This window comes from Brachycentrus maculatus, unplaced genomic scaffold (genome assembly GCF_059751285.1).
Source record: "Brachycentrus maculatus isolate JH-2025_06_01 unplaced genomic scaffold, ASM5975128v1 h1tg000806l, whole genome shotgun sequence".
Classification (NCBI taxonomy): Eukaryota; Metazoa; Arthropoda; class Insecta; order Trichoptera; family Brachycentridae; genus Brachycentrus; species Brachycentrus maculatus.
In genome coordinates this window covers 114228-135351 of record NW_028281534.1, presented here as the reverse complement: position 1 = coordinate 135351, position 21124 = coordinate 114228, and the positions used below count along the sequence as shown (strand labels likewise).

The 21124-nt window shown below is 29.8% G+C and overlaps 1 protein-coding gene across 1 annotated transcript in view; it reads right to left on the bottom strand.

Annotated features, from left to right (window-relative positions):
- The window catches only part of LOC148300172 (suppressor of lurcher protein 1-like), a 136107-nt gene that overhangs the window by 16826 nt on the left and 98157 nt on the right, over positions 1–21124 (bottom strand). Inside the window, exons 6-8 of the mRNA XM_088275149.1 lie at positions 20354–20413; positions 5436–5524; positions 2235–2357 (exon numbers count right to left, since the gene is read on the bottom strand). Of these exons, the coding sequence (XP_088131275.1) occupies positions 2235–2357; positions 5436–5524; positions 20354–20413 (272 nt within the window). The remainder of the gene's footprint in view (positions 1–2234; positions 2358–5435; positions 5525–20353; positions 20414–21124) is intronic.

Below are 21124 nucleotides of genomic sequence, written 5' to 3'. Positions count from 1 at the left end.
TTTCTTTAAAAGACTTTAAGGAGGTTTTAAATTAAAATGGATCACCAAATGTCGGGTAGTTGACCAATTTAAAAAGTATAAGATTTTACACTACGTACGGATGTACTTTTATTCTGTACTACAAAACAATGAGAAGTAGGAAATCTTATTGATAACATATCTCTGATAACCTCACTCTAAATATTCATCAAAAGATTGCTTAAAAATCTCATAAAATGAAAGACGTACTTAAATGATCAAAGAACTCTGTTTATTTATTCAAAGTTTAAGTATGTAAAAGTTAAGTCTGTTTTTGATAAACAAAAATCTTTAAATTTACTTTAAATAAAAAAAAGTACCATTCACAAGATAACAATAATCATGTTGCTTGAAGATCTCAACTCTGTCTGCTGACGGTCGAGTTTTGAAGATAAAAGAGAAAAAATGTTTTTGTTAAATTACCTAACGTCCAAGTGACTCTGAAATCTAGCCACGGCTTATTCAGCTTCAACTACTCAGGCTTCAACTTTTTGAGTTTCATAGCCTATGCCTAGTCGTGAGTGGATTTACTCTTTATGTTGAAAGTTACTATAATTTCATGTAATTCATGAGTGAAAATTCTAGGCAAAAACACTCGCAGAGAAAAAATGCTCCGTGCGTGAGTCCCTTTATACCCTTGGTCTACGTCACTGGTTCTCACTGCTGTCAATTTGACCGTTTGTTCCATTTCGAGGGACCTACTTTGTCTCTTGAAGCTATTTTTTTTTTACCTAATTTACATTATTATATCTTGGTGTAGAATTACATCTAGCTCAAGAGGGCTGTAAAATCTACGTCCAGATAGTGACGTAATGCAATCAGGTAAAAGTCAAAGTCGAAATTTAGTTTTAAACTGGTTACCATAGATAAGAAATCAGAAAAGAGTGGCTTTTGAGTTTAAATTGAAACTCGGTAGAAATCTGAATAGATCACAGATTCCGGGGTAAGTTGTTCCACGCCGCAGGACCTGCAATTGCGAAGGCCCTATCACCGAGTTTTGAATTGGGACAACTCTCAGGCACCAATAGTCCGATATTACTAAAATAATAATTATAATCAATTTGGATAATTTATAAAGCACTATTCTCGTAAAACACTGCCTGAAAGGCGATTCAAAATACGTAGATGATATTGATAGATTAAAAAATAAAACGTAGACATTCGATCTCGAAGCATCGAAAAGGCGGAGTCTGGGGGAGGAAAAGAGGAGCCGAAGTATTGTTGCGCAGTCTTTTTATACTTTACATATATAAAACTGTTTTTTTTTTACAGTATAACTCTACAATAGTTTGTATCATTTAAAATAATTTTTAAAAAATTGAGTAAATTTTTCGTTTTGAGATTTTACTTTTAATTATAGCAATACTTTTAGTGTGGTTAAATTTTACTTCCAAAATCTGGGTTTGTTCATTTGTTGAGATGTCAATATAAATAATTTTCAAGTGGACAAATTCGGATATATGTATAATGAAGATTTTGACAAACTCAAAATATTGCGACTAAAATAACTGTTTAAATTAAAAGCATAATAACAATTGAAATTTATGTTTTTAGGCGTCCCAAAGCATGCAAAATAATTATTTTTATTTTATAAAGCTTTTCACCCTTCTAGAGTGCGTTAAGTAAAATGTAAAATATTAAGAAAATAATCTAACATATGTTCATGATAATCTCAACAAAAGATGGTGTCGAGAACAATATGCCATAATAATAATTTTTATCTCACCAATAGATGTCTCTAGTGAAGTTCTAGTGATTCAAGAATAATGTTTCAAAATTGGTTCATATATATACAACTTCCAAGAATTTGAGTAGTGTGGTTGTCAATAATGGGTAGAATTGGTAAATGTTACACGTGTGTAAAGTGACCACTTAAACCAGCCTATGACGGTCGTCAGCCCCGTAAATGCCCAGACTTTCGTATTCTTCTTCACCTTTGATGAGATGTCAAAAAATAACAAATAAGTGTCAATTATGGTAAAATATTTTTACAACTTCTGAAATTTGAAAGTGTCGTTATCGAATGGGAACATAACACGTGGACAAAATGATCAACCAGCCTATGACAAATCGTAAGCCACGTAAATACCCAGACTTCCGTGTTATTGTTTATTTGTGTTGAAAATCGAATAAATAATAGCTGTGCATCGAAAGAAAATAGACTTTTTTGCATTTATGTTTACTTAACCTCATAACTATTAAAAATTCAACCTTACCTGAATTGGTGATTTCCTCGAGGGGTTGGAATTGGAAGCTTGCCTTGAACCCTTGTCCAGGGGCTTCCGAATTCGCTATAAACACTATGAAGAGATCAGAGCTCGTCGACAGAATCTCGATTTCTGAAATTAAATAGTATTTCGTAAAAAAAAATAATTTATAAACTTTATAAAATTAAACAACTTTGTTTTAACCACTTTTTTATTATTAGTACATTTTAGCCAACCGGTTTCGACAAGAACCTTATTATCATCAGGGTTTATTTAATTCTAAAACATTAAAAAACTCATACTAAATTACATTCCCTTACCAAAAACTTCCACACACTCCGTACACCATATAAAAATATGATTTAAAAACTCCTAAACGTTATTTTTATTGTTTTTGTTTTTGTGGTTATTTTTTTATTTTTGGTAAGGGAATGTAATTAACTATGAGTATTTTAATGTTTTAGAATTTAATAAACCCTGATGATATGACAAGGTTCTTGTCGAAACCGGTTGGTTAAAGTGTACTAATAATAAAAAAGTGGTTAAAACAAAGTTGTTTGATTTTAAAAAGTAAAAATTATTCTTTAAAAATATTTCAGGTCTATATTTGTAGATACGAACATATAAAAAGCTTGTAATGAATGAGAACTAATAAATATTGTACATTTTACAGGAAAGGAGAAAGTTCTAATTATTAATTATCTCCACAAATTATCAAACACTTGACAAAATAATTACATCTTAGAATAGTTAACTCTTAAGCCGTGTTTAAGGCTTATACAAAGTATTATATTTCATTTCGCAAATACATAATTAACCCGAAACACGTAACGCAAACTCGCAAAAGAATAAATTAATAGTTACCTCATGAACTATGGGTTATTTTTACGGTAATGTGTATTTTCTTCATAGGGGGTTCTTAAATACATGGAACTTAAGAAACACATGTCGCTCACTCCTTTCAACACGTCATAAATAAAAAATCTTCAATTTTTAGTTGTGTATGTTTTCGGAATGCACTATATCCCAGCGAAAGAAGCATAATTTTAACTTAATATTTACCCGCTACCTGTATTTGCCCTGGCAAATAGTGTTGTTTTTGCATTTTGAATTAAAGGTATTGTTTGATTATTTTTTAAAAATACTAAATATTTTTCAAATGGAGAAAAAACCTTCAGGGTTTACCTTAAAATATCTGTTGTACAGTAAAAAGTTCAATAAAAGGCTTGATATTTATTTTTAATACATTGTATTATATTTTTAAACTTTAAAAACGTTTTCCTGAAAAATCAAGTTTTTTGATTTTTGACGTTCTTGAAAGGAGTTAGCGATGTCTCCGCCTGCGTAGTGTAATGGTCAGTACGCTTGGCTATCGTACTGGTATGGTGGTCCCGGATTCGATTCCCAGGGAGAGGTTAAATAAATATAAGTGATTTTTCCGCCACCGTTTTGTAATGTGGTCAGCACGTTCGGCTACCGTTCTGGAGGTCCCGGGTTCGATTCCCAGGAGGTTAAAGAAATATAAGTGATTTTTTCACTGTAATATTTATTCAATATTACCCTGGACTGGTACCTGAAGCGGAGGGCTGATCACCTTCCCTTCATGTGTAAAAGATCAAGATGACACTGCATTGATATGAAGCAGTACCCTACATATATACAATTGGGGTGCGGATAAGAGTTTAAAAAAAAAACAATATCATTCTGGACTCTACCTAAAGCGGAGGGCTGATCGCTTTTCTTTTATGTGTTAAAGACGCGTTTGAATGATGCAGTGCCCTATGCACCATCGGGTGCAGATAATGATTTAAAGAAGAAAAATACATGAAGCTTTCAATTTTCACCTTGCAAGCTTTCACAAAAAAGTCGAGATTCCTATTGGAGTAATTAAACTTCTTTTAAATTTCCCCCCCTTAACTAACTAACTAACCATCACGCCGCTTCCCCGCAGGGGTAAGAAGTGCCGAGGGCTAGTAAATAAACTTGTGTTGGTAATTTTCTATGAATATTTTAAAAGTTAAAACTGTGATTATGTTGGTTATTTTCCATACATAATTAAAAAGTTAAAACTGATTTGAAGCCGATGTCCGTTTAATAATGAGTTTTTGACGGACCCGTGCTAATATAAAAACATCGTACCTGCAAATTCAAGGATCAAGCGAATGTTTTTGCCTAGAACTTTCACTCATGAATTACATGAAATTATAGTTACATTAAACATAAAGAGTAAATCCACTCACGAGTAGGCATATGCTATGAAACATAAAAAGTTGAAGCCTGAGTAGGGTAATGATAAGCGGTGTTGCATAAGCCGTAGCTAGATTTCAAAGTCACTTGGACGTTTGGTTATTAAAAAAATCAAAGATAACCAACTAAGTAATCATTATTCCGCATTTGTCTTTGAAAAAAAATTGATACTTCCAAATTCATGTATCTTCTCATACCCATTAATTATTTCGATTCTAAACCTGATAACTTTCAAGCATCTGAAATACTTGCTATATTATCCTTTCATCAAAGCTATTCTGGCACTTCTGGCAGTCCTGGTAACAACCCTAAGGTATGGAAATGAACTAGACTCTCAGACACATGTTGTATGATAAATATTCGAATGGTGATGTAAGGAAATGATGCAGAGCTGAGATAACCATTATCGATAAAATTAAGAAATTGTTGAGATGGTTTGGGCATGTGGATTGAAGAACGAACAGAAAAACAAATTTACATGGCAATTAAAGTTGGAAATGGAGCATAGGAAAAGCGTGGAAAACATTTATAAATATTTTCCAAATTTGCGTTAGAAATGTAATTTTAATCAATAAATATATGTATTTACAATTTAAAACTTTGTTTTTGGGTAAAAAATACATCAAATTTAAAAGATTTTACTATTAATTATTTAATTATTTATTTTTTATGATTAACTTTCAAATTGTTCAAAATTTATACTGAATAAAGTTTCTTCATTAAAAGTAAGAATCACTGATTTGATAACTTATATAATTTTTTAAAAATCTACCTTACTTCAAAATCATTTAAATCCAGACTTGGATTATTTACTTTCTTTTACATTTTTTAATATACTTAAACACCACACAGTATCCGTTAAACTCGGAATCACCCTGTAGCAAGTAGGTAATCACAGGTAAGAATGGCGTGTCAAAGGGAAGGATTTGAAAGACCGGGGGTTGATTTGAAAATATACTAAACCTGCTCCCTCATTACATAAAACTGTAATGGTCGGTGATAAATTGTTTTCTCCATCAAAAACTTTGATGATGTCGGCCCTGTTGAGGCAACTGAAACAAGGAAAATAAATTTAAAACACAAAAGTTAAAACCCATAAAAAATGTTAAAAATATCATTTCATTTTGTACTGACATTTTTTTTGCTGAAATTGCATTTTATAAAATAAAATTACAATTTTTTAAGTAATATATCTAAAATTTAACAAGGTTACTGGAATGAATTCTACTTTTATTTCCATATATATATATATATATATATATATATATATATATATATATATATATATATATATATATATATATATATATATATATATATATATATATATATATATATATATATATATATATATATATATATATATATATATATATATATATATATATATATATATATATATATATATATATATATATATATATTTATATATATAAATATATATATATATATATTTATATATATATATATATATATATATATATATATATATATATATATATATATATATATATATATATATATATATATATATATATATATATATATATATATATATAATACGTGACGCGTTTCGTCTTATTAAGATATTACCAGAGTGTAAATTAAAGTAGAATTCAATCCAAATTAACCTTGTTTAATTTTGGATATATTACCCAAAAATTTAAAATGGAATTCTACCAACTGTCTGCAGTTACAATAAATAAAATTACAACCATATAGTTATTACCATTTATATTTTATTTGAACAGTAATAATTTTTCGTCGTTACTGACATCACCAGACTGGTGACATCATCAGACATCGGGCAAGACAAAATTGTATGTCATATACACAACTCGAGTCTAATACAATCCTTTATAGGTTGATTTTGTTAAATTAAATATTCTTTCCGTCTGCAAATGATCCATTTTGAATGAACTAGAATACCTAATTTAATTTCATTAATTGATTCGGCAGTCACTTTGTGGTAAAATCTATCCATTTTTAATTAATGTTATACTTAGTAAATAATGGTATTTACTAAGTAAAACATTTGTTAAAAATAGCTAATTTAACTTCACAAATATTGAAAACCGACTGCCAGAAATTTGATGATAATTTTGCATCTACTATTTGGTGGTTTGCCTCCCCAACTTAAGATGTACTTTTTAAGCACTTTATTATTTAACCGACATTGTATTCAAATTGAATAAACCGTATTGATGTCGCGACTAATTGCATTTGAATGACGACAAAGTGAGTGCGTGTCGCTCGCGCGTTTGTACTCTAATGTAACTTGCATGAACACGTTCCGATACAAGTCAGCAAGGGTAAGCAGTATTCGAAATAAACAAAAATTTGCTGAGCAAGTCTTTTAATAGTAATAAAAAATAGGCCATATGCATTATAAAATAACGAAGTTGAAAAATAAGGGACGTCTATTTTATATTTTTTTTAAAAATATGTAAAATAAATGTATATAAATATATACCGTTAAATAATTTCCTTGAGTTTATTAGAGTTATTGAGATTTCAATCTGTCTTAATTATTACACTTATACAATGACGAGGTATCGTCCAAGGCAGGGATGGCGAAACTTTTTCGCAAGTGGGGCAAATGTGTTTTTTTTTAGAAATTATTTCGCGGGTCACAAAGGTTGAGTTATTAAAACAGTAATACAAGAAAGCTATGTTTTTGTATTTCCATTATATCTGCAAAAAAGTCCACACTATATTACTTGCATTGTAATTGTGAAGTAGGTTGAATTCAAATAAAACAAGAACGTCATAAATCAAAAAACTTGATTTTTCAGGAGATCGTTTTTAAAGTTTTGAAATATAATACAATGTATTAAAAATAAATATCAAGCCACTTTTTGAACTTTTTACTGTGCAACAGATCTTTTTAGGTAAAACCTGAATGTTTTTTCTCCATGTGAAAAATATTTAGTTAATTTAAAAAAATAATTAAATATGTACCTTTTCTTCAAAATGCAAAAAACAACACTTCTGCCCTGTAGTTGGTAAATATTATGTTAAAATATGCTGCTTTTACTAGGATATAGAACATTTTCTGGGCATTCCAAAAACATGCACAACTGAAAATTGACGATTTTTGATATATGACGTTCTTGAAAGGAGTGAGCGATATCTCATGCGGGTCCCGTTGGCTATCCCTGGTCTAAGGTTTGTAATAAAACTCTCATATATAGATTATAATAATGAGTACATAAAATATTTCAAACCGTGATCCTGTTTTATATCGCCTTACTTTGTGAATTCGACAAAGCTTCTACCGACCCAAATCGTTGAAAAGATTGTCAATATATACGTTTGTAATAAAATACATACCTCGTACTTATGTTTGAAAAAATATTTTTAAGAACGTAGATATGTGTTTCTTAAGTTTGGAAATTCTCTAAGACGGTTTGCCTTTGAGATTGTGAAGAGAATAGATTATTAGAGAACGGTTGAAAGAGTAGATAAGCGTGGATGAGATGTAGATAAGGGAAAGTAATGCAAGGACGCCAAAGATAGACTTCGTATGTCCAAATAAATCAAAACTTTAAGTCTAGTCGTGTCCAAGAGTCCAAAGTATGTTCCTTACTGAAGGATTCCAAGAAATCGTTCAGATCATAATCAGTTCGTTCAATATAATCGTTCAGTTCAATACGCGTTCAGTGCATAATCTTTCAGATCAATATATCAACAGTAGTATTGACTATCAATCATTGATGTTTTTCAGTAGAAATTTGATTATATTACAAATTATATTACTAAGCGAATTATTGATTAGTATAATAAGCTTTATGGAATAACAAATAATAGGGAAACACTCGTAAAATACCACGCTTGAGCTCTTTTATATAACCACGACTGGTTTTGAGAACTACAGATGTTTGTCTCAACAGGACAAAATACAAAGTGACTAAAAAAATAAGATATTTTTGTCTTTCTATAAATTTTAACATTAATTGATTCGGAAGCTACTTTGTAAAAATAATATTTAATTTTTTTAATTGATGTTTTCATTAGTAAATACCACTATTTAATCAAGTATACTGTAACACGTGTTTCGATGCATTCCGCATCATTTTCAAACACCGTATTATTATAAAAATATTTTTTATCTAATTTTACTTGCTAAATTGAACTTTTTGTTAAAATCTATTACATGGATGAAACATTGTAAAAAATCCATGTTTATTTCTTCGATATCAAAAATAATTGAAATAAAATTATAATTACAATTTATGAAATAAAAAAATATATATTAGGAAGAGTGCTATACACAAATTGAAGCGTAGCAGTAGGATTCTCACCATTGATATAACGTCCTGAAAATTCAAAACAAGAATTGTGTTAAATAAATAAATAAATAAACAGATTTCAGATTACATTGATTATTTTAAGCATAACAATAACATTTAAAACATTGAAAAAAAAATGATACTAAAAACCTTGAAATTCAACATTTTGATTAAATGGAAATTCATTAAAATATAAATCATAATGAAACCATAATTGATAATATAACAATAATTAACGCTTCACTCCTTTTTTCCGTATTCCCACTGATAAAAATAAGAGAAACAGTTTCCACCCCTTCTTGATAATTCAACGACCCAAGAGTACAGTTTTTAAAATATAGACAAAGGTTTGAAAACAAAAATTATGCTGAATTCATCGAAATACGTGTCACAATATATTTTATTAAATGGGAGTCTTCACCAAGCAAAATCTGTATTTATAATATTTAATTGATATGATCTACCAAGCAAAGATATGTTTGCATGTTAAATTTGTATAATTTACATAGAAGGTGATTAAAGAAAACACTTGTGTTTTACCACTTGAGTTTTATTATAGACTACATGTTTCAGAAGTTAAACATCCATCATTCAGGTCTGTATAATAACTAAAATATAAAATATAAAATTGTTCTATAAATAAGGAGAGGGGAAAGTAAGGGGAAAGAGTTAGTCAAGGGGCGGAGTTTGAAAACAAAGGAAAAATGGAAAGCAAAGGTGAAGAATTTTGAAACAAGTGTTTTCTTTAATCATTGTAACATGTCTTACCACAAAGTTAATGCCGAAATAATAAATAAAATACATTGTAGGTGTTAGTAATATTTATAAATGTTGATGCGTCATTAACTGTGACCCCTTTGTCCTCATCAATCAACCCTCACTTGACAGGATCAACTTATTATAAAGGAGTAAGTCATTATTAAATGTCTTATTCAGGTCCAAGTGATTAATAGTTGGATTCAAAATTATAACTTCATCTCTTGACCTTTAAGAATAATTTTATTAAATATATTTAAATTATGAATTGACGATAAAGGGAAAACAGTGTGTTTTATTTCTCCATGATTGATTCGAGAGTAATTTTGTGGTAAAAAAACATTATTTATTATAATTTTTGATATTGTTGAAAAAGTGGTAAAGCAAATTAGTGATAATTGGACCATTAAAATCACAAAATCAATATTTTACGCTTATGTGATACTAATGAAAAATATCAAAGTAATTATTCACGTAATTATTTTTTTAATTATTCAAGTAATTATTTTTGTCCGCCTCCGTAGTGTAATGGTCAGCATGCTCGCCTTCCGTTCTGGAGGTCCCGGGTTCGATTCACAGGGGGGTTTAATAAATAAAAGTGATTTTTTCACTGTAATATTTATTCAATATTACACTGGACTGGTACCTGAAGTGGAGGGCTGATCACCTTTCCTTCATGTGTAATCGATCGAGAAAACACTGCGTTTATATGAAGCAGTGCCCTATGCACCATTGGGGTGCGGTAAGGGTTTAATTATTCACTATTTATTTCATCAAAAGGTTAAGGAAATATCATGAAAAGATACGATATTATTTAATGATATTGCTTCAAATTTGTTGAATAAAATGAAGATGAAAATATTAAAATCAAACACTTGTATAATACCATTTTTTGAGTTTCAAAATGTTACCACTTGCAGTTTTGAGAACTTAGTCACGTTTACATTAGTTAACTAAAAATGTTTTTATACGAGTGTTTTGTTTTACATTAAAAGAGATACGATACAAACGAAAAACGTAGATGTATCTATGCACAAACAAATGAGTTCCTAACGTTTGGTGTAAGGGAAGATTGTGAAGAAAATACCTCATCATTTTAAGAGCATTCTGTCCAATCATCTCGGATTATATAAATATCTTGTCAAGGATATTTCTAGGAACGTGATCTTCAAACTTTTTTGACCGCATACCCTTATGAAGAAAATAATCAATAAGTGTACCCCTGTGTCGATATGTTATTTAAGTACCTTCTGAAATACGTACACCCACATTGGAAACTTCTATTTTAGGAGCTAAAGTGAAGTAAGTTATAAACCTGCCGGATTATATCTAAGGTAGCCGGAATCAAAAATATTATGAAACTGACGATGGTACTTTTAAACATATTATTGTGCGAGCGATAGGACATGAAGTATTTTGAAGTAAAATGTGGCGTACACCTTAAAAAATTCTGTGTAGGCACATTTTGAGGTACGCAAACCCCATATTAGAAAACGCTGTTCTAGGAACTAATGTGAAGTAAGTTATAAACCTAATGGACTATGTCTAAGTTAAAGTATTCTAGTATGAAACTTGCATAAGGTGAAGAGAAATAGACTCCAAAATTTTCAATGTACCTATCGAGGTAAGCAAACCCCATATTGGAAACCTCTATTATAAGAGCTTAAGTGAAGTGAGTTATAAACTTGCCGGATTATGCTTAAGGTAGCCGGAATCCAAAACATTTTGTAACTTATGAGGGTATATTTATACACAATGTTGTGCACGCAAGAGGACATGATGTATTTTGAAGAGAAATGTGGCACACCTCCTAAAATTTCCTTTTTATGTACGCGCACCCCACATTGGAAACCGCTGTTCTAGGAGCTAAAGTGAAGTGAGTTAAAAACTTGCCGGATTATAACACTCTCCTTATCATTCATCGTTCACTTTGTGTAATACCACTTTCATAAACACTAATTCATGACTTCCGGTTTGGGAAAAATATTTCCATCATTGTTACGGTCTGAAATTTATACAAAGATAAAATTTTGACAGAGAGAAAGAAGGCTAATGTATTACAATGGGAATATTTTTAAAAGTGGACTTGAAGTTTCATTTAATTTGTTATTTGTAATGGGTAAGTCTTTATTAATTGCTTAACTAATTAATAAAGACCGTAATAATTATATTTTAATGACCCGATGATGGAATGATTATTCCGAAATCGGTAGTCACAAATTAGTGTTGAAAAAAGTGGTATTACACAAAGTGAACAATGAATGATAAGGAGAGTGTTATATTACTATACCGCAAAGTTAACAATGCTTTTAATATACAAAACATATTGCCGGATTATGTTTAACGTTCCGGAATCCAATTTTTTTAAAATAAAACTTACGATGGTATATTTTTACATAATGTTGTACGCACGATAAGACATGGAGTATATTGAAGAGAAATGTGGCGTAGACCCTTAAATTTCCTTTCAAGGTACTCGCACCCCACATTGGAAACCGCTGTTCTAGGAGCTAAAGTGAAGTGAGTTATAAACCTGCCGGATTATGTCTAAGGTAGCCGGAATCCGAAATGTAATGAAACGTACCTTCGCCAACTTATGAAGAAAAAATCATAATCTTTATTTTCGGTACAGTGAAAAGAACGCAACAGGAAGATCCATTTTAATACCTTTAAGGCTCAAGGCACTTTCATTTCCTTTGTGAGAAGAATTTGCTCATTTTAATTTAATTTTTTCTTTGCAAGTATAAAAAATATTTCAAATTACATGTTAATTTGTAAAGCATTGTTAAAGTTAAAAAAATGTATTATCTGTAATTTACCATCTTTCATTTATAAAAATATAAATGTTTGTCTGCTCAAAATCTAAAATCTCCCAAACTTCCTTAATATTAATAAAGAAGGATGGGAGTGGACTGAATGTTGGCTAAATGCGATCTCTCAGACGAATGTGCAGCGAAAAGATGTATGATAGATATTCAAATGGTGAAATAAGGAAAATAATGTGAGGCTGAGAAGAAGGATTTTTTTGTATTAATATTTTATATGATCTTTTTTTGTACTTTTAATTATAAAATAAAGTAAAATGCAAAATAATTTTAAATAAAGAAAAAAACAGATAATTTATGATCTATAAATTATCTGTTCAAATTATAAGCTTAAATAATAAAAATGAAAATGGTATTTTCTGGCGTTTCTCATGTGTGTGATTATAATCCAGGATTCGGACCTCACATACTAATATAAGAGTTTCTGCTTAGTTAAAATCTTCTTTACATCTCACCAATAGATGTCTCTAGTGAAGTTCTAGTTATTCAAGAACAAGGTTTCTAAATTGGTTCATATATAAAGAACTTCCAAGAATTTGAGTAGCGTGGTTGTCAATAATGGGTAGAATTGGTGAATGTTACACGTGTGTAAAGTGATCACTTAAACCAGCCTATGACGGTCGTCAGCCCCGTAAATGCCCAGACTCCATATTCTTCTTCATCTTTGATGAGATGTTTAAAAAAAATAATATGAAAAGATATATGATAGATATTCAAATGGTGAAATAAGGAAAATAATGTGAGGCTGAGAAGAAGGATTTTTTTTGTATTAATATTTTATATTTTTTTGTACTTGTAATTATAATATATTGTAATATGCAAAATTATTAAAATAACGAAAAAAAACAGTTTAAGGGGGTTTTCGAATCCCTCTCTTAGGCCTGGGTAGGTTATGTACAAGAACATACTCCCACTTGCGAGAAATATTATGATAATAAATACAACTGGATGTTCGGCTGATGGATTCGCGTAATGGCAAGGAAAAGTTTTTCATTTAATAAAAGAACAATTTGGAAAAGTGGGGCAGGTAACACTAAGTGCTAAACTTCTCGAATGTTCCCGAACACACGGAATCTTTTTATTTTCAATCTCCCGCCTGATTGCCTTTTGTTTCTTTCACTTCCTTCCAAGGATCCGATTTCACTTTATCTTATTTTAAATCGATCTTCCACCTCTAAACATTACTTTTTATTTTATTTATTTCAAAACATATTACATACATAGTATAATAAAACCCTTATCCGCACCCCAATGGTGCATAAGTCCAGGGTAATATTGAATAAAAATTACAGTGAAAAAATCACTTATATTTATTTGACCCCCCCTGGGAATCGAACCCGGGACCTCCAGAACGGTAGCTGAGCGTGCTGACCATTACACTACGTAGGCGGACAAGTCATATATATATAATAAGTTATATATATGTATAATATTCCGGGTGAGTGATTTCTATTTCTCATTTTGGGATATGGGATTAAGGTAACAAGACTGAAACACAAATAAGAAAGTCACAAAAAAGATTTTTTTTTTAAAAACCAAAACTAATACATGGCGATATTTTAAACGAAAAACAGGTAAAATAAAATAAAAAAGGCATATGAACATCACTAAAGTACAAATTGTTTCCATACTCAATACTTCAAATCACCATACTCGTATTAAATTTTATTATGATATAAAATAACAACTTTATAGTTTTAACACATTTATATATATTTTTATTATTATTAGAATTTATAAAATAAAACTTTGATTTTTACCACATTTTCATTGGTACATTTTTTCTCCAACCGGTTTCGATAAGAACTTGACTTTGGTATTACCCCGGACTGGCCCCTAAAACACAGGAGGCCTATGAAATCTTGCCTTCATGTAAGGAAACAATCAAAATAACACTGCATCAATGCGATACCGTGCCCTATGCACCATTGGGTGCAAAAAAGGGTTATAAGAAGGTTTGTTGAGAGTTATTAAAATAAAATATAACAACGAAATCAGGTATTAATACATATCGCTCACTCCTTTCAATAACGTCATATATCAAAAAACTTCGTTATATATCAGGAGATCGTTTTTAAAGTTTCAGAATATAATAAAATGCATTAAAAATAAATATCAAGCCACTTATTGAACTTTTTACAGTGCAACAGATCTTTTTAGGTAAATTCTGAAGGTTTTTCTCCATTTGAAAAATATTTATAATATTAAAAAAAAAAAAAACAAATTCTCCATTTGAAAAATATTTATAATATTAAAAAAAAATAAACAATACCTTTTCTTCAAAATGCAAAAACAACACTTTCTGCCCTGCAGCGGGTAAATATTAAGTTAAAAATATGCTGCTTTTACTAGGATATAGTACATTTTCTAGGCATTCCAAAAATATACACAACTGAAAATTAACGATTTTTTCATATATGACGTTGTTGAAAGGAGTGAGCGATATAGGGTGAAATTAGATTCAGAGTAAGCATAAGAAGGTTTAAATAACAAGTGTCATACATTTGCGTGATTGTGGCAGACGAGGGAGTTTAATAAATTACACTAAATAATAACAACATTGACCCTCTGGGTTTTCCTTGCCTTGCTTCGTTTAGGTCCTTTAGAGGGGTTGATGTCGGTTTCAAAGCCTACAGAAACCTTCCTACATTATTCTTAAAAGGGAAGATGAAAGTTAATTTGTCAACATTTATCCTTTTCACCCCCCTAAAATGTAAACTGGAAACCGAAACACGAAAACGTATCCTGTGGCATAATTTGAACGCGAGCTTGCTCGGAATATTTTGCAAGACAAACGCATTAAGATGATATACAAAAGGAAGTCGTTTTAACATATTTTTGGGCCACCCTACCTGGGCTGTTGCTGACACAATGAAATTTTTTTAATGTTTTGTAAAATTTCTAGCGTGACAAAACAGTGGGTGTAATAATATTTAGCCAGACGTATTAAGCTAAAGCATTTACCTCCATTTTGGTAAAATGAAATAAAATGATATCTCAAAATAGTTGAAGATGAATATGGAAGTTTTTTTTAATGAATTACCCGCAAAACCTCTACTTTTAGAGGCTTGTCTGCAGGTAGGATAGTAAAGATAGGGAAGGTAAATGTGAAAAATACATCGCAAACACTTAAAATAATCGAAAATAAATATTTCTTGAATTTATTTTGCAATTAGCGGAAATCCCTTATGGAAAGGCTTATGATCTGTTATGGGCAGTTCGTGAAATAATCCGGTTAGGATCTTGCATACATCTGAATAAAAAATTTCCGAAAATTTGAGTAGTGTGGTTGTTAATTTTGAGAAGATGGTGAATGTTGCACGTACGTAAGTAATCATTTCACCAGCGTATGACAGATCATAAGCCTTACAAGTACCCAGACTACCATATTCTTATGTTTTTGAATAAGTAAATGTGTGATAGTTGTTCAAATGTAAGAATGCCAAAAGAACGCAATAAATGTATCCCTCAAATAAATATAAAAAACTCTTAAAATTTAAAAGAACAATCCTTTTTTACTACGAAATAGGATTTTTACCAACCAAGTTGTTTTATCAATTAAAATAAGGCACAATTTACTTTAATTTTGAATTTAACTTGGTAAATACCACCATTTCTTAAATTCTTTTGTGATACGCGTCTAATAAATATATCGCAATACGTGTCACAAAGGATTTTAAGGAAAAGTAGTATTAACCAAGTAAAATTACAATTAAAATAGTGACTACCGAATGAATTAATACAAAAAGCAATACTTGTTTAATAAAAACCAAACATTTAAACGTGTTCAAGTTATTGTTTATTTTAAAACATGTTGAAAAATAATCTCGAACAAAATCTATTGGTGATTTTTATACGTAAAGTAAACCACAGACTCTACAATATGTATTATTTCGAGAAATAAAAATAAAAATACTTTGTGTTCTGATCCACTCACATTTTTATTAACCAACTAGTTTCGGCAACAACCTGTTGCCCTCTTCAGGGTTTCATTTATTACTAAATATATATATATAAAAAGAAACAGTGTACAAGTTGTTGGGTTTCAAAAAACCCAACAAATTGTACACTGTTTCTTTTTATATATATATTATATATATATATATATATATATATATATATATATATATATATATATATATATATATATATATATATATATATATATATATATATATATATATATATATATATATATATATATATATATATATATATATATATATATATATATATATATATATATATAATGAAACCCTGAAGAGGGCAACAGGTTGTTGCCGAAACTAGTTGGTTAATACAAATGTGAGTGGATCAGAACACAAAGTATTTTTATTTTTATTTCTCGAAATAATAAATCAATATGATCCACAAAGTTAATGCTTTCAATATTCAAAACATCTACAATATGTGTTCACGTACTTAATTTATCTTAGGTCCAGAGTACACTTAGCACATCAATTATTCATATACTGCGATAGACAGGCGAGCTTTGGTATAGGTACGTATACAAATACGTATAATGTATTAGTCAGCTCTACTGTTTGAAACAAGGTTTGCTTAAATATTTAAATCCTTCATTTCAGCCGGAGAAGCCTTCTCTGTGCTTACTGTATTTAGCCGTTTTGCGAGAATTCATAGCAGCTTTTCGGCAGAGTGCGAGAAAACAGAAAGCCTTTGTTTAAGGCTGCTTCTTACGAATTATTGATTATCGGCTTCAACGAATACATAATGTTTATTTAATAAATTATTTTATAATTGGTAAATACCTCTATTTCATAAAATCTATAGTGACACGTGTTTCAATGCGTTACACATCATTTTATAACACGTTATGTGAAGGCTACGTTTAAATTATGGAGTTGTGTCCTTGAAACGTCGAAGAGTGAAGAGGGGGTAGGAGCTGTTTATCATTTTTTATTTTACTTTTTAAAATGGATTGATATTATACAAAATGACTGTCGGAACAATTAATGAACATGTATATTTTTTAAACTCTTCCATCTTCAAAGACATTAGTTAGCCTTATAATAACTAACTTACTGACTTAACCATCACGCCGCTTCCCCAAAGGTAGGCAGAGATAAAAAAACGTCATACCTCTCTGTCTTTGCCAACATTCTTCGCTTATTTCACATTCATGCATCTCCTCATACATATTTGCCAATTATTCCGACTCCTGACCTTCAAGGATTTGACACATTTGATCAAACCAATTTTTTTTATTATTTTCATTAAGCTCGACTACCGTACTGGAGGTCCTGGTTTCGATTCCCACGGGTGAGGGTTCAAATAAATATTAGTAATTTTTTCACTCTAATATTTATTTAATACTACCCTGGACTGATACCTGAAGCGGAAGGCTGATCACCTTTCTTTTATGTGTTATCAAGACCAAGAAAACACTGCGTTTATATGATGCAGTGCCCTATGCACCACCGGGTGTGGATGCCGGTTTAAAGAATTTTTATTATTTTTATTGTAAAAACAACTATTTCATGAAATCCATTTTGACACGTATTTAGATGCATGCAATTTAATACTTATTATACCATTTGTTCGTACATTTATTTCTTTTTTCTTTAGATCCTGGGGATCTGTCTGTGTCACCGCTTGTTCCTCATGGGATATGAACCAGCTATCTCTCTCAAAATTTTCGGGCGTCTGCCTTGGGGTCTACGTCTTTCGGGGTTTCCTTGAAGGGCGATATGTATGTCTGTTTTCTGTTTACACGCTCATTCCAGTTTGCCTTTGTTGTTGTCCTTCCTCACGATATCTTCCGTCTTACACGTGCTCTGTATATCAATATTTCTTACGCGGTCTCGCAACGTATTTCCGGTTATAGATCGGAGAGTTTTCATCTCAGAAGTTTGGAGTCGAGATTTCGATATAGACAGTGGTGGGATTCAGCCGGTTCTCACCTGTTCGCTAGAACCGGAGCCTAAGATTTTTAGAGTTCACCGAACCGGTCTTTAACCCTTTGTTGTCATACAATATTTCGATTGAGATCATGTATCGAAGCACGTCCGAAGCACCGCGTTGTAAAAATATTTATACTCCACGAAGTGAAAAAATATTGGAAACATAAAACAAATAGTTGAAAACTTCAGTTAAGTTATTGCGCTTAGTAAAAAGAATTTCGTGAGAGATGTACAAGTAAAAAATGTTTTCCATTCTATAACTTGCCGGACTACCACAGGGCCAGAAAGAGATTGAAAAATAAAAAAAAAAACTAATTTTTATAGGGGGGGCTGGTAGAGGTAGTACTTAAAGGGCGAACCGGTTCTTGAAAATTTTGAATCCCATCACTGTATAAAGAAGTATCTACCCTTGCCTCGATTCCATAAGTGACTACTGGTCGAACACGTACGAATTATCATTAAAATAATAATTCCTTTGCAAGTTCCAAATTCCAAGTCATTGTGGAAATATCTATCAAATTTTAATTTATGTTTCACGTGGTAAATACCACCATTTCTTAAAATCTGTTGTGATACGTGTTTTGATGTATTGCACATAATTTTCAAACAACGCATTCATCATAATAGATTTTAAGAAATAGTGGTATTTACCAAGTAAAACTTGATTTTTTGTAATGGGAAATAGTGTAGCCATACTTCTGGTTAAGTAAAAATAATAATGGGACTGTTATTGATAACATCCCCTGTATTGCAGGATGATTCATCGCAACTGATGTTTTCTATTGTCAGAAAAAAAGTCAACGTTTGTCCATGAAAGAAATCTCCATCTTTCTATTAAAATTTGATTTGAAAGCGACATGAATTAAAGTGGATACTTTTTAGTAGAAAGTATAAACATATATGTTTATATTTATATTTATTCCTTCAGGGACCTTCACGTCCTCGTGTCTCGATCAAAGTCCTGAGCTTTGACAGATCATCCGGCATTTTTTCCGGTAAACGTCAATTATTCAGCAACGTTCGTTTTCGTCTTTTCGTTTTATCGAATGGAAAATGTCATAGAGTATTGAGAGTATGTGGTATATATATATATATATATATATATATATATATATATATATATATATATATATATATATATATATATATATATATATATATATATATATATATATATATATATATATATATATATATATATATATATATATATATATATATATATACATATATATATATATAAATATATATATATATATACATATATATACATATAAATATATATATATATATATATATATATATATATATATATATATATATATATATATATATATATATATATATATATATATATATATATATATATATATATATATATATATATATATATATATATATATATATATATATATATATATATATATATATATATATATATATATATATATATATATATATATATATATATATATATTTATATATATTTATATATATATATATATATATATTCATACATATATATATATATATATATATATATGTATATATATATATATATATATATATATATATATATATATATATATATATATATATATATATATATATATATATATATATATATATATATATATATATAAATATTATATATATTTATAATTCGTAATGATATTTGAGTAATCAAGTATAAATATTTCAAACAAAAGAAAATGCGAAGATCAACTTTGACCTTTGCGTGTTGTTGATAATCTCACTAATGTATTTGTACATACTTATGACAATCGTTTAATCATTTAAACGATGATGTTTTTCTTAACGATTTTTGTATTATTAATTACTGTTGAAAAAGACTTGTGCTAAGTTTTAATTTTGATTATTTTTTTATATGTTCAAGAAAAATAAACTTTTATCTAGTACGTTTATAAAATATTAATAAGAGTTTATTGTAGGAAAAAAATCAATTGATTATGTTCTATTTTCTTTTATTAACTGGACTGAGCCATGGCAACCGGTAGCTGAGTAGGGCTTGAAATAAATGAATACCGTTAAATATAGGATTTAAATATTTTATATTATTTACCAACCTTAAATCTCCTTTTTGTAAAGTCACTTCTTCAAATATGATTCTTATTCTCTCCTTCAATCTGAAAAATAAACAAAATGTATAAACGTAAGCCTTGTAAATGCCCATACTTCCACATATTCTTCATCTATGTTGAGATGTCAAAAAAATGTAAATAAAAACTCATAAGCCGAGATAATCCAGATTTGTGAACAAAATGTTGAGTGTGTCCAAATACTGTACAAAATTTCCCTAGTATTTGAAATTGGGTTCAGGGTGCTAGCTCAGTTCCTTTCGATGAAAAACTATCCCTGATATGAAGCATTTGATTATTCAACCAAACCTTTGACGGTCGTAAGCCCTGCAAATGCCCAGACCCTCACATATTCTTCTTCATCTTTGTTGAGATGTCTAAAAAAAATAAAAAATAAATCACAAGCCGATATAATCCAGATTTGTGAAAAAAATATTGAGTGTGTCCAAACTATAGCAAATTTCCCTAAAAAAAAAACTAACTAACCATCACGCCACACCACTCTGTCTTTGCAAACATTCTCCGCCTCTTCCACGTTCATGCATCTCCTCATACATACCCGCCGATTGTTACGACTCCTAACCTAACCACTTTCAAGTATTTGGCATACCTGATCGTGCCATGTTTTTCTCGGTCTTCCTCTGCTCTTTTTTCCACTTACATTCGCCTCATAAATTCGTTTTACCGTTCTTTCCTCACTCATTCGTTCTACATGTCCAAACCATCTCAACACACCTTTCTTAATTTTATTGATAGTGA